Genomic DNA, 14,005 nt, shown 5'->3' with positions numbered 1-14,005 from the left:
TCAGTATTCAGTGGCCCTTTGCTGAACGGACTTCAAAATGCTTGCAAGCCAGAAGCACGCCATGTGACTCCAAAGCAGCAGACAGCAGTGCCAGGGGTTTAAGTGAAGACTGAAGGTGCAGGAAGAACTGAAGCAGGCGTTCCTGTGGTGGCAAGGTCAGGATTGCTACAGAACTTGTATTTCCCATAGCTGGGCAGGGCATTGCGTTAAGTCACTCTGAAAGACTGCTTCTACAGCCGCTGCCAGCACAGGTTCAGCAGCAAAGCAAAGGGCTGAGTGCCATCTACCGGGCTGCTCCATCACTCCCTCCTGCTGCGGCTGCACCCCCTGAGCACACACAGCCCTGCCCTTCCCTGGCTCAGGCACCGTCCCTGATAAGATGATCCAGCAGAAGCCTGGATGAATGTCAGCTGCAAGCTAGAGCTGTAAGTCATTACAAAAGAGCACGGCAGGTCACGAAGCTGCCTGTGGATCCGAGCAGCAAGGTGACCCACACGCCAAAGGGGCTGCTCCAGCTGCAGCAGTGCGGGCAGCAGCACGGCTCAGAGCAGTGTCTGCAAGCAGAGCAGCTCCCAAAGAGGCATTGCTGCATGCAGCCTGGGTGGCTGTGGATGAAAACATCAGAAACACTAACAATAAATAATCAGCATTACTGTAACACTGGTTACGTGCCAATTTATGAACAAAGTTACATGGCAATAGCGGCTCGTTTTCCCTGCATTTTCTCAGCCCTGAAAGCTGTGTCCCAACACACTGTGAGCAGTGTAACACATGTTAGGGACAGCTACGTTATCTGAGTACAAGGCCATGGCTGAAGTGGGCAAGAATCTGGAGCAGACAGACCTTGGGAGAACACCCATGAAGAGGCTTCACACACCTCCATAATCAGCAAGTCACGACCGACAAGGAACAAACCAAAGCCCAGAAAACCAGTTTCCTTTAGACGGACAAACAGGTAAAGTATCAGAAAGGATTTATTGCTTAAAACCACAGCTGTTTATGTGAATGGCCATAGAGAGGCTCTCACCAGCTCAGTCTGCCAGCTCATCTTGCACCAGCACAGGGAAGCGCCCGCCTCCCTCGCAGAGCTGTGTGTACATCGCCCGGTACAGCTGAGCTGCAGTGGCCCCTGGGCAGGGCCTGGTGTCCAGGACAGGCAGCAGTTCTGTCATGGTGAGCTGCAGGAGTAAAGGAGACACGTCAACGGAGTGAAGACAGGGTGCTCCTCTGGGAATCCTAGAACTGAAGTGGCTGCATAACAAATGCGGTCTAACAAGAGCCCTGTAACAAGAGCCCTGAGTAACAACATGCTAACTGGCATGGGAAAGCCCTCCTTGGCCAGCCTTCAGGATGGCAGGGTTGCTCATCCCTTGCTCGTGAAGCATGCCAGCAGCCAAGCAGTGCTCTGAGCAGTGAGATGATGGGCAGTGCTCCTGTGCTGCGCTGTGCTGCAGGGGAGGACCAGCACTGCTCTGAGCTGCATCCCTGTGAGAAGCTGAGGGCACACATGGGTGAATCATAGAATCCTACAATGCCCTGAGTTGCACAGGAGCACAGTGCTCATCCAGCTCCAACCCCCTGCTGTGTGCAGGTCACCAACCAGCAGCCCAGGCTGCCCAGAGCCACATCCAGCCTGGCCTTGAATGCCTGCAGGGATGGGGCATCCACAGCCTCCTTGGGCAACTTGTGCCAGTGCCTCACCACCTTCTGGGGGAAAAACTTCCTCCTCATATCCAACCTCAACCTCCCCTGTCTCAGTTTAAAACCATTCCCCCTTGTCCTATCACTACCCACCCTCATAAGCAATTAAAGCTGATGCTGGATGTGGAACAGGTGAAGCTGATGTTGATTTGGCAGCTCTGAACCACGCCACTCAGGGCTTACTGACCCACTGCTAAGCACAGCTCTTCTCTTTGACTGCCTGACACCCCGCTCACAGAGCCCAGCTCCCAGTGAGCTCAGCCCACTCTGCAGCAACCTGCTGCCCTGCAGCAGCACAACGGCATCAAGCTCTGCGATGTGACTGGCAACTGAAGCACAAATGAAGTCTGTCTCACTGTCAAGGGACAAAAGCAAACCTTTGGTGTGTTGGTCTAGAATGAATGCTCAGAAATTTGGCCAGGGATTTTTTCGGCTGCTACCTGCAAATGAACTCCAAGCAGTCTGCTCATTAGAGCTGCATGTGGCCTACTGAGTGCACTGCTTCTCACAACAGCAGTAGATGGTAAGCTCCATGTGATCATCACAGCCCTCCAAGCATGTTCCAGTGGAGGACAGAAAGGAAGACCCAAACATCACAGCACTCTGGGAAGCTGCAGAGGGCTCCTCTCCACAGTTCTCTATAAATCTCTGCAGGAAACAGGAACAGCACATTTGCTAATCTCTGAAAAGAGTGAAGATCTGTAGACAAAATGCCACCTGAGGGAAAAACTGGCACAGGTGGGGGAATGTAGCACTCTTAAGAGAAAGCCCCCTCTCTATTCCATCCTCTGATCTGTTCCTGATAAAGAAGAATAAAGGGAAACAGACCTTCACCAAAGATAAGCTAAGAATTAACAGCACTTGCTATGATTCCTGCTGTTCCTCTTCCTGCAAAGGACAGACTTGGCCCAGGGATAAACAGATCCTTTCCCTGGTTATTTATCCCGCACCAAGTGCATTCACCTCACCTGTCCCAAGAATTTCATGCACCACGCATACTCTGAAGAGAGCTGCTTCAGATACCCAGAGCTCAGCTGGCACACAGCACCTATTTAAATACTCGTGCAGAGGAAATGGGACCCACCAGTGAAGCAAGGGGCTTCAGTCACTGCGATGCTTTGGGTAGATAAAAGCAAAGACCTCACAACCCATAATTCAAGGATACAGCACTAAAATCCCATCTGGAAACAAGCAACAGTCCATCTTCAGCCAGGGAGAAAAGCGTGGCATCTTACAAATAACTTCCCTGGGTTATAAAAATTGCATTTCCAAAGCCTGAAATCACTGAGGCAGGTTGAAGGGTAGGTCAAAGGCACAGGGCAGACATAGCCTCACAGACCTCTGCACTTTGCTGTCAAGAAGAACTAATGGTCCCATACAGCAAGCACTGCTCAGGCTGGTGGAGAGGCTGAGCTCCTTTCATGTTCTGACAGGCCATAGAAGGAAGGGAAAGTCAAGATTAGCTGCACAGGGGGGTGACACTAAAAGGGAAACAGCAGACAGCACAGAAGTTTGCCAGCTGAAGACAGTCACACGAAAGGATGACAAAGTAGGGGCCCTGATGGGATGGTAAACAGTGGCCAAAGCTGATCTCCAAGCACTGCCAACTTCAGCCTGCACTGCCACACTCCAGGACAGTGGCAAGAAAATGTTATCAGAAGAGGGTCAGACACTTCAAGCTGTTGAAAGGGTAGATCTGTTCTTCCACAAAGTCCGTGGCACCGACACGACATGGATGTGAGGCATAAGGAAATGCTACTGGGAAAGCTTGCTGTGCCACTGCTCCCTGCTGCTCCACAGCTGCCTTTTTCTCACCCTACCACAGCAGCACTATCCCTTACAGACTCACCTTTTGTAAGGCAATCTCCTGGTGCAGCATAGACACTTGCAGCTTCAAGGCAAACAGATCCCTCAGTTCCTGGAGCCTGGAGTAGCACAGGAGAGGCACAGCCAGCGTGCCTGCGCTGCCACACACCCGAGCCCCAGCAGCATGGGCTGCACAGCAGCCTCCTTGGTCTCCAGTACAGTCTGGGTGCAGCCTCCTTTGGGACTCCACAGCTGTCAGGATGAAGAATTGGCAGTGACAAGTTAAATCCACATTCACAGAGCTCAGGACCTACTTCAGTCATTACTTTAAAGGAACACGATGATGTTCTTCCATTTGGGGCACACTCCTCACACATGGCACAATCAGGACAACTTGACATATGGCACAGTGTCCCCTCCCCATTCTCTCCACAGCTCCATCACCAGTTGTGAATTGCAGCATCCTACCCACACAGGGCAAACTACTGTTGAGCTCCAATTACGAAAAGCTCCAACCAGCTCCAGCTCCAGCTCACCTGCTCGTAGAAGCTGCAGCTGATGCAAGCACTGGGAGACGGCGCTTTGCAGACCTTCCAAGGTCAGAAGGCTTTCATACTCTCTTTGAAGAGTGGGATGGTCTAGAGGAGAAGCAGAGGAAAACCAGCAGGCATGAGCACGCTGAAACCCACCGGAGACATCAGTTTCAGGAGTGGCCATAGGTTAACAAGCCCTCATGTGGGGCAGAGAGGGCTCCCGTCCATCTTGTGTGGCACATGCCAAGAGCACCAGATACGTGGAAGTGGAACCCACTGAAACCACCCCTACTCCACCCTCTGCCCTCCTCCCCACTCTTTTCTTTTGTACCTGCAGATTCAGCTTCCACATACAGGCTCAGACGGGAGGGGACATCCTGGAGGGCTTTTAATTCCTCCTCTATCTCCGCAGGGCTGAGTGTCGACATTGGTGAACGAAACTCAAACAAAAGCAGCTTAAGGAACATTTGACAGCAACAGCCCAGCGCACGCACCTCAGCCCAGAGCAGCTGGAACCAGGGGCAGCAGCACAGACCCATGAACCAGCACTGCAGGCAGCAGGTGAGGGCAGTGCAGATGTTTACCTCTCAGCCTCCTCTGCCCAGATCACAACTTATACGAATACACAAAAACTGCTCCACGAGGAAGAAAAAACGCTTCCTTGAGAGCAGGCTTGAATCCCTGCTATGGAGGCACACCTCCTCCCCATGGACACACACCACAGACTGATAGAGCTGGGAGGGATGAGCAGAGGAAGGATACAGTGCTCTGGGTCCTCTCCATGAAACGCGTCCTCGCAGCTGCTGCATCGGCACTCGTGTGGCAGAGACGGCACTTCTCCCATGCCCTGAAAAGCCCAGGGGGTCAGGAGGGGTTCAGGTCTGCTCACACCACAAGTGTGCATCAGTGCTTCCAATACAGGCACCTCCTCGCCTTTTTCTTTCCCTGCACGTTTGCTCCTCCACTAAATGCGTGCAAACCCAAGTTTCCATGGGAGGGCACGCACAGGACAGGCTCTCAGCACCGCTGTGATTTCTCTCCCTGGGTGATCTTTAGCACAAAGGTTAGTTTCAACTTGTTACCCAGTGTAAACGCAATAACGAAGAGCATTAAGTTGTATCAGAGCTATCAGGATGCTGAAGGGCTCCATTTAGCAGGGAAAATTAAGGGAACCGATTATTTCCAACTTGCCAAAGGGCAGCTGACAGATTGCTGCCTGATAAATGACTGCTCCCCGCAAAAGGAGCAATTCCTGAGGTTAATGCAAGGAGCCCTGAATGCAATTCATGCAACTCATGGCTTAAGCATAGGACCTGACAAATCTCATCATCAGGAGGCAGTGAGAGATGTCCCTGCAGACTGGGGGATGGATGAGAGCACCTGGCTCACCCAAAAAGAGGCTGCCCAGTGGTCAACACTTCTGTACAGGGCAGCTTATCAGCAGATCTGGCCTCATGCAAGCACAGCAGCAGTGCTACCAGCACAGAGAGCTGTCTAGGCCACCAACAACTTGGTGAAATAACAGCATAGGGTACTCACTGCCAGCCCTCTGTGCAACCCTGGTGCTTACCGGGAGTTCCTGGTGTGGGCTTTCCTGTAGGGCAGGGGCAGCTCCAGCTGGCATCTGCAAAACAGGTTGGCTGCCATTGGAGGTCGGCAGAGCCCCGTCTTCTAATAGAGTAATCTACTTTTTGTCTTAATTAGTTTAGCTGTAACGGAAGACATCAGAAGCCCCAGAAGTTAAACCCAGGTGTTCGTTCCTCTCTACGCCCATCACTGAGCAGAGCTGGGGGAGCTCTGACATCGTGCTGCCAAAAGCCCCAACGCAGGGGGGCAAAGCCGCAGCTCTGAGTTGCTGCACAGCTGTGCACAACCCATCCCACCGTGCCACTGCACCTGAGCTCCACGAGGATGGGAAAGGCACACTGCAGCTCCCACTGCATGCACAGCAACGAGTCAGGATTCGTTCTGCTGTGGGGGTGAGGTGAATACGTGCAAAGTTCCTTTCCCATTCCTTTGTGTGCAAAACCCTCTGCCAACTGAGCTGGCAGTTACAGCGGAGCCTTGTGCAAACTGCAGCCAGTGCTGCAGCCAGGGTGAAAGGAAATAATCACCCGAATCCACGTTCCTGCTCCCACAGCAACACTCTGTGTCCTGCACCCACCCACCCCAGCACTTGCACTGCAGTCCTTTCCCCTGCACAGATGCAGGGGAGCTGAGCTGGGGCTGCTGAGACCAACGTCTCAGTATTACCCAAGGGCAGGACCAGATCTTAATGTCACTGTTTCTCTCAAGCACAGAGCACACAGAAATGAATGTAGAAGTTATGTGAAAAGACAGACTGGTCTGCCACAGTTCTGAGCGTTGTTTTCCTGCCCTCCCACAGGACGTGGCACTAACACCCACTTTGTAAGCCTTCCTGCACCCTACACTCAGGCTAATCCTGATTCTACAGTTATGCAGACAGCATCTTAGAAGTTAAAGGGCATAGTATGAGATCCAGAAAGCAGCACTGGGTATATGCTTTTGTGAGAGAGAGATGATTCATGAATTATTTGTCATTACCTCTGTTTAAATAAATGAAAATAAAGAAAATCAATAAGCTGGCGTGAAAAGCGGACTCTGAGGCAAGCTCTACAGAGACAGCTTCCCAAAGCAGTCACGGCAGGCCTGAGAGGTAGCAGAAACCATAATGAAAGGACTTCTGAAGTCCCAGCCATCTGAGAGCAGCTCTCAGCGTGCAGACGCTCACTCAGTAGCCACAAAAGTCTCCAAAGGCCCCTTCCTCCAGCAAAGAGGAATCCGGGATAAATCAGGTCATACAGAGCAGCGTTGCAGCTGCGTTTGGCCACGCTGAGCACAGCCAGCACTCACCCCTGCTCCTGCAGCACGGCTGCCCGCGGCGATGCGCTCCCTGCACCAGCTGTGTGCTCCTCTGCTCCGCCGGGCAGCCCGAGGGCAGCACAGCACCTCTTCCCATCACTGAGCTGCTGCCCACACACAGACGCTGAGCTCCCTTCCCCAGCAGGGCCGCCGTGCTGTTGGCTGGGGGCAGACCTGGGAAAGCCAGCTGTCCTCTGGGGTGCGGCGGATGTACGGACCGCTGGCCCACGCCTGGCTCCTTGTTTGGGAGCCACAACTTTGGAAGAGCTCTTCCCAGCCCCTGCAGGAGTCCTGCTGACACGTCCTGCCGGGGCTTTCCTTTGGGTTCTTCTCACATCCGGGTCAGTCCTGTACGGGGCTCGCAGCCGGTACGAAGGAGGTTTCTTGGCAGCGGCGGGCTGCTGGCTTCCAGCTCTCACCTCGCGGCTGGGGCAGGCAGCCGCAGGGCCGTCTCCGATGGCCGCAGGCTCCTTCAGCTCTCCCGTATCTCCACCATCAGACTCCCCGCCAGCAGTCTTTGCTCCCGCAGCTCCCCGCGACGCTGCGGGCGTTCCGGAGACGCTTTTTCTGACTCTCAGCGCTTTCTCCAGGGCGGCGTTCAGCAGCTCCAGCTCCTCCAGCTCCCGGGATGAAGGCGCGCTCTCTGCGAGGAGGAGACGGCCCGGCAGACCCCAAACCCGGATCCCCCGTTATTCCTCCACGAGCCAACTCGTTCCCCCAGCTATCCCGGCACGAACCCCCCGCCGGGCCGCGTGACGCCGGCTCGGGACAGGAGCGCTCACCGCGTCCACCGCCGGCTCCCGCCTCCGCTTTCGGCCGCTCATCTCCTCGCCTCTCCCTGCGGGGCACACGCACAGCGGCCCGGCGTTACCACGGCCCGACGTTACCGCACCCAACCTCGGCACCGCGGCGCCGACCGCTCTCACCGCCGCAGCAGATCCCGGCCTCGCTCCGCACTCCGCTCCAACTCCCTCCGCCGTTCCGCGCCTCCGCGCAGCGCCGCCTGCAGAGCCGCCTCCAACCTGCGGGGTCCGAGCGGGGAACGTCAGCCCGCCCCGCTCCGCTCCTCAACGCCCCTCTCCGCTGCTCCCAGCCCCGCGCCCCGCTCCGCTCCGCTCACCGCCCGCCGCATCCCGCGGGCAGCATCCCGCCGAGCACCCGCGCTCCTTCCGGCGCTGCCCGGCACAGCGGCGGCCGCTGGGGGCTCTGGGGGCGGTACCGACTGCGGCCCGCCCCGCTGCGCTGCCCGCCGGGATAGCGGCTGCGGGAGGGGAAAGAAACGCGCCTTACGGCGGGGGGACGTCCGCCGTTATGGACCGTTGGACGTACGGATAGAAGCCAGCACCGCACCGGGCGGAATTAGCGGCAGAGTGGCGTCGCGGCATTGCACTTCATAGGATCGTAGAATCGTAGAACGGCCTGGGTTGAAAAGGACCGCAGTGATCATCTAGTTTCAAACCCCTGCTTTTGTGCAAGGGTCGCCAACCCTGCTGCCCAGAGCCGCATCCAGCCTGAACTGGCTGATAGAGCAATCTTAGGGACAAAAGGGGCGATTTGAAAAGATAAAGGCTGTTGGAGGAGGTAAGAGAACTCCCCATCCAAAGGACCGACCGACACTGCACAAGAGGGGCACCAGGTGGCATTAAAAACTGCTAAAAAAGGCTGTATCTGCTGGGCAGTCATTGGGCGTGGAAAGGAAATGACTTTGAGAGTGTCGTGAATATGTAAAACATATGAAAATGTGTCCTGTTCTCAAACAATTAACCGAGGAAAAGTTTTGGAGGGTTAACCCAATGCTACCCCAGCGCTGCCTGTCAGAATACCTGCCAAGCAATAAAAAGCTTCTGCTGTGAGGTCTCTCCACGTCCATTTCTCCAGTTCAAGATGCAGGGTGTTACTGTGTCGGCTTCTGCTCTGGAAGGCTGAGTTTGTCTGGTTTTGCCATCGCTTTACTCACGGAGGGCTGCATCTGGAGCTTTGTCTTCAATGTGGAGTTCACCTGTGGCCGCTCCATGCAGTGCTCCATTCTGGCTCAGTGCTGACAGCACAGCTTGGCATCCAGGAAAACAGCATCAGCCTTTATCGGTTCAGTAGCACTGACAGACTGAATCTTTCTGCTCCTGTGTGAGCATCAGTGGGACCCACCTGGCACAGACTGCAGTCTTCCAGCATTGCCACCATCATTTCCGATGCATGTTCTGCTCAGTCCTGCTCATGATGCCCTCATTCTCACAGATGAGGCACTCCTCATTTTGTGGTGTGACAGATGTGCACGGCCATCTGGAACGTGCCTTATCCTCACCACTGCTGAAACGCACCACAAACTGCACCAGATGGGCTGCCCTTTCTCCTGATGAGGTTTGACACCAGCCTTGGCTGCGGGGTGGAGTTGGACCACCATGGAGGGTCTCTTCTCCTTCAGCACAGCGCCGTGCTGCAAGCTGTGGGAGAACTCCCAGGTTCTCATTAGGCATCTGCAGGCTGTTTGAATTTAAGCAATTACAGCCATCCATAAGGAGGATCAGACTGCTGTGCTGTAGGGAGACCTGATCTGATCTCAGCAGCTTCTGCATCTCATCTCCACACCTGGAAGCACTGCAGCCAGGCGGCCCCTGGCACCAAAGTGTCCAAATGAACCCAGCATGCAGCCACAGCGCTGCAGGGGCCGAGGAAGCCCTCGAGGTTGGTCTGTGCCTGCTGGGAAGAAGGACCGGGGAGCCTTTGTGTGCCAGCAGTGCCACAGACCATCCCATCCCTTGCCTGCAGTCGTTCAGGGCTGGGTGGCACCGCAGCCCACAGTGCTGGGAGCTGGGAGGGCGGCAGCGCGGTGCTGTTTGAGCCGTGGAGCCGCACTGTGCCGCAAGAGCTGGGCGAGGTGGTAATTAGCAGGTGGAGAGCAGGAGCTTTCTGACAGATGAAAGCTCTGTGCTGGCAAATGTAGCTCCAAACCTGCCCGTGGCAGAGCCCTGCTGCCCTCAGAACGTGTGCCTCTGTGCTGCTCCGTGCCTTTTGCAGAGCCCTGCGGCCGGGCAGCTGCTGCACAAACACACGGACCTTCCCTGCTGGGTGCTGCCTTTCCAGTGGCTCATCTGACACAATCCAAGGTATCTGTCTCTGACATTTTTTTGCTGATAGCATCTCATGGTAAAGGGGGTAACGAGCAAAAGGCGACGTTCTGTTCATATAGCAGCATGTCGTGGCCCTGTGCCGACCTGACCCTGACTGGCACAGCTGGCACACAGCACATGAATGCCTGGACTGAGCGATGGGGTTTTTGACTAACAGAGCATAAGTTGGCATTCTGCTTCATCTTATTGCTTGCTGGGGTAGTGCTGGGTCCTGTGACATAGCACGCACGCTAAATGGCATTGAAACAGGTGCTAAGTACCACTTCAAGATTTATTTCCAAAAGGCAAGTGGGTATAAAGATAAAATAAAATACCTGTGTAATGGAGAAGTGGCAGTTGCTCATAGGCACAGCTCTGCCAGCTGTCACGAAGGCTGCTCCGAATCTAATGCCTCCTATTCCATTCCATTGGCCCCCAGTGTCAGAGGCAGATGGTGGTGGGATGGCAGTAGGGGCTGAACGTTCCCACCAACACTCTGTCACATTTTGTTGCTATGTGACAGACAGCAGCAATGGGGCACTCTGACAGAGCAACATCTGACATGAAGCAAAGGTGTAGGATTGAATTCTTTCATGCAGAAAACGTGGCACTTATTGGCATTCATCAGTGCTTCTGAATGCTGACGGAGGCTGAGCAGTGGCTGTCAGCACAGTGAGGCTGTTGGTGGTGCATCTCAGTGGTGACAGTGATGTGAAAGACATCAATGTTCCACAAGGCCATGCAGATCTGTATTCTTGGTTCACGGCTGGTGAAAATGCACAGCTAATGGCAGTGACTGTGTTGGAAAATAGTGTTTGGTAGCTGAGGATTGCCTCTGTCAAACGGTGTCACTGTGCTCTGTTTATCAGCAGTAGTTTCCATGAAAATAAATAGGAGGCGTTACTTTTGGAGCAACCGACGTATTTTCAGGACCTGCAATGATGATGTGTTTTGCATAGGTGAAATGTGGAGCCACAATGTCAGCATTCATTGCTTACGGTTGACAGGTGCCCGGTGATGTCCTGTGATCTGTCTTCCCTCATTACTGACAGCCCGGCTGTCAGACGCCCAGCAGCTCATCAATAGAGCTGTCCCAAGCCTCGGGTCTCCTGCTGAGTGCCTAAAGCTCTTTGAAAACCCAACCCAGAGCCCATCATGGTCAGATTCCTTAGGGCAGAATTCAAGCAGGCACCACGCTTGGATGAACGGGGGGAAGGGGGAGAAAGTAGGAGACAGAAGCAGAGCAGAGTCCCTCAAAGCAAACTGATTCTTCACCCAGTGCTGGGAAGCCTTAATGCTGATAGACAGAATGATGGTGCAATTCGTCACCATTAAACCTACCCAGTCCTTATTGTGTGACACCAGCTGTGCTCCTCCTGTGTGCTGCCCATAGAGATCACAGCTGTCTGTTGAGCTGACACAGGAAAATCCTCCCTGTGTGTAGGAGGGTAATGTCCTGGATAAACCCATCAGCCAGTGGGGAGATGCCTGAAGGACTGAGGTAACCCAGAGGCACTCTTCTCTGGGTCCCAAACCATTCTTAAGTTTGCTTAGGGAAGGAGAAATCCTCAAAGCAATTCCAGCATAAGCCTGTGGATGTTGCTGTGTGGCTGCAGAAATGCATAGCCATCCAGAGATCCTATTCAGCCCTCGTCATCTCTTTGGAGCAAATACTCCAGGAAATTGATTCCCAGAGCCTGCACTTCGCTGCAGCCAAAATCCCTGCGGAATTCTCCTGGCTATCAGCAAGATGCGATGGGAAGGGGATGCAAAATGTCCTGGGAAGGCACTGTCTGCAGCTGGAGGGGGAGGACGGCTGCATGCAGCGGGCTCACGGCTCTCTCTCTGCTGCGCATTCCTGTGCAGTTTGGCTCTGGCTCTCAGAAGAGCTGCTTGGCCCTGTGGGTGGAAGGAAGCGAGGCACGGCCTTGTGTTGTGCTGCTGACAGGTTTTGTGGTGCGCTGCAGCATCGTTCCTCTGTCTGGTAGGCACACTTAGTGCTAGCAGTCCCATCAAACCAGGCAGGTAACGGCTGCACCTGTGGGAAGCAGAGGATTGATCCCCTGCCTGGGGAGCAGACGTGGTAAGGACAATCACATTAGCATGTATTCAAAATCCTGGAGCTGAGCTGAGCTCCTGGCTCACATTGAGGAGTCACAGCATCCCTCACAGCTGTTGGAATATGGAGGGTTCTGGTCCCGTTGTGCACTGAGGGACCTGCACACTAAGGGGTCTGTGAGGCCGTTTTACCCTTAAGGCTTCTTGCTTGCTGGTTTACAGCCTGGGAAAGCACAGCCAAATGGAAAACTAAGGGCTGCTTCCTTTTGGTCCTCCTGCACAGGAGAATATGGGGCTGTGGGGCAGGGAGCACCAGCCCGTGGGCCTGAGCTTCTGACACTGAGATGGTAGTGAGCTGCATGGTTCTGAGCCCCACGGGGGATGGAGGGCAGCAAGGGCCACGGGAAATCTCCTCTTGTTTCTCTCAGGCCCGCTGGTAAAGCGTAAAACAAATTTATGTTCTCATCTACTGCTGTAGCACTGGTGGGTAAAGGCTAAAACCTTGCTGGCTCTCTGCTTATTAGAAGAAGTTCAAACATGGGGTCTGTGTACCTTGGGAGTGAGGCTTGCAGGCAAACACATTTGTTCCCAAATGTTTTCCTTCCAGTTAGAGGAACACCAAGCCTCTCACTTTGGTGAGGTCTGTCTTTTCTCACCTGCAGGTATTTCTGCTAGGATGTGAGTGATGTTCTGCTGTTGTGCTGTGCAGTGTGATGGGGGAACCACAGCTGGGCTCAGTCTGCATGCCCTGCAGCCCTAAACAGGGGTACAGTGAGAAGGAAGAACCCCCAGGCACAACTAACAGAGGCCAATCCAGCAGTGTTTGTGCTGTTCTAGTAGCAAATCCAAGACAACGAAGCGAGGGTGTTATAAAATGCTTTTCCTAACTGCTTTTTTATTGTTCTCCCTCTTTAGCTAATCTGGACTTAGAGGAGAAGGGAAATGTTGGCTCTGAGTACTGCCCCTGTCTGTTCTGCACTGTATTGACTGACAGTAGAAGGGGCTGCAGGAATATATTTAGGTTTTAATGAAGCATTCAACATTGTTTCACAATGCAAAGCTGATGAAGACAGGCTATACGTGAAAGCTGATGACAGAGAAGGTCATCTCAGGTGGGGGGAAGGCATCTTCGGTTTCTCCAAACGCTACTGTCAGATTCAGATGTGATTAATCAGATCAGATTAACATCATCTTTGCTGCCAGACTCAGACAGGAGCGATCAGCTGCAGGCCATCAGCTGCATAGGTGAGAGCGTTTGATGAGCTGCATCCTGCTCCCCTGGGCTGCAATCACGCTCAAACCGAGCTCTCATTGATTTGCTTTATTCAGTCTCATCTTCCTCATCTGGCATTCGGAAATTACCACCAGTGGAGACTGGAAATCTTCTTTTCATTACTCCCAAACTTGGTTTAGTACACAGGACAGAACTTTTCAGCTAGGAAGACGTCCGAATTCAACTGCCCGTGTTTCATCCCTGGTGCATTCAGCCCAGACTTTCCCATCAGTCGATTTTGAACTGCTCCAGACACGCAGGCACACACACATCATCCTAGGAGAGATCTCTGCTCGTTTCTCACACTCGGGTTCTCACTCCATCTGCCAGAATGCGTCCTTGCATTCACTGACAGCTCCTCACCCTGTTGGCGAGGCCAGGGTTATCAGGCAGCTCCAGCTCTCACATTCCCCCTCAAAAGCTCCATCTGCTCTTTCTGAATGGCAAAAGAATGTACATTATTTGCTGAAGAATCTCTGGAAGAAAATACCATTGGTGAGACCTTGGGTCGTCCTGGGAGGGCCAACGCTTCCATCTCATGCCATCCTCCCATTCTCCGCCATTCTCAACCATTGTCACACTCCTCTCACATCCATCCCCGCACGCCCCGAGACACAAAGGCTCCAATCACCAGTGGAGGCAGT

General features: G+C 53.8%; 2 protein-coding genes across 2 annotated transcripts in view; one reads left to right on the top strand and one right to left on the bottom strand.

Moving 5' to 3' along the window:
• Positions 1–956: 956 nt before the first annotated feature.
• Positions 957–8,174, bottom strand: TEDC2 (tubulin epsilon and delta complex 2). The gene is made up of 10 exons (XM_052679944.1): positions 8,044–8,174; positions 7,850–7,945; positions 7,706–7,761; positions 6,915–7,566; positions 5,611–5,664; positions 4,803–4,887; positions 4,372–4,480; positions 4,044–4,145; positions 3,551–3,759; positions 957–1,178 (listed from the first exon to the last, which is right to left on the bottom strand). The coding sequence occupies exons 1-10, from the start codon at positions 8,067–8,069 to the stop codon at positions 1,032–1,034; spliced, it is 1,536 nt and encodes a 511-aa protein (XP_052535904.1). The 5' UTR covers positions 8,070–8,174; the 3' UTR covers positions 957–1,031.
• An 811-nt stretch (positions 8,175–8,985) lies between these two features.
• Positions 8,986–14,005, top strand: part of LOC128079053 (ankyrin repeat and fibronectin type-III domain-containing protein 1-like) — a 133,531-nt gene continuing 128,511 nt past the window's right edge. Inside the window, exon 1 of the mRNA XM_052679923.1 lies at positions 8,986–10,027. The gene's annotated coding sequence lies outside the window, so the exon portion shown is untranslated. The remainder of the gene's footprint in view (positions 10,028–14,005) is intronic.

The sequence above is a fragment of the Tympanuchus pallidicinctus genome, unplaced genomic scaffold (assembly GCF_026119805.1).
Source record: "Tympanuchus pallidicinctus isolate F22 unplaced genomic scaffold, pur_lepc_1.0 scaffold18, whole genome shotgun sequence".
NCBI classification, from domain to species: domain Eukaryota; kingdom Metazoa; phylum Chordata; class Aves; order Galliformes; family Phasianidae; genus Tympanuchus; species Tympanuchus pallidicinctus.
The sequence above is the reverse complement of the archived record's forward strand: the minus strand, read 5'-3'. Positions and strand labels throughout refer to the sequence as shown.

Excerpts from the sequence above, each read along its gene's own strand:
- TEDC2 (XM_052679944.1), bottom strand. The coding sequence starts at position 8,069 with ATGCTGCCCGCGGGATGCGGCGGGCG. Across the intron at positions 7,567-7,705 it reads GGGAGCCGGCGGTGGACGCG|AGAGCGCGCCTTCATCCCGG; the intron begins GTGAGCGCTCCT and ends TCCTCCTCGCAG. Across the intron at positions 4,481-4,802 it reads TGGAGAGGACCCAGAGCACT|TTTCGTTCACCAATGTCGAC; the intron begins GTATCCTTCCTC and ends CTTTTGTTTGAG.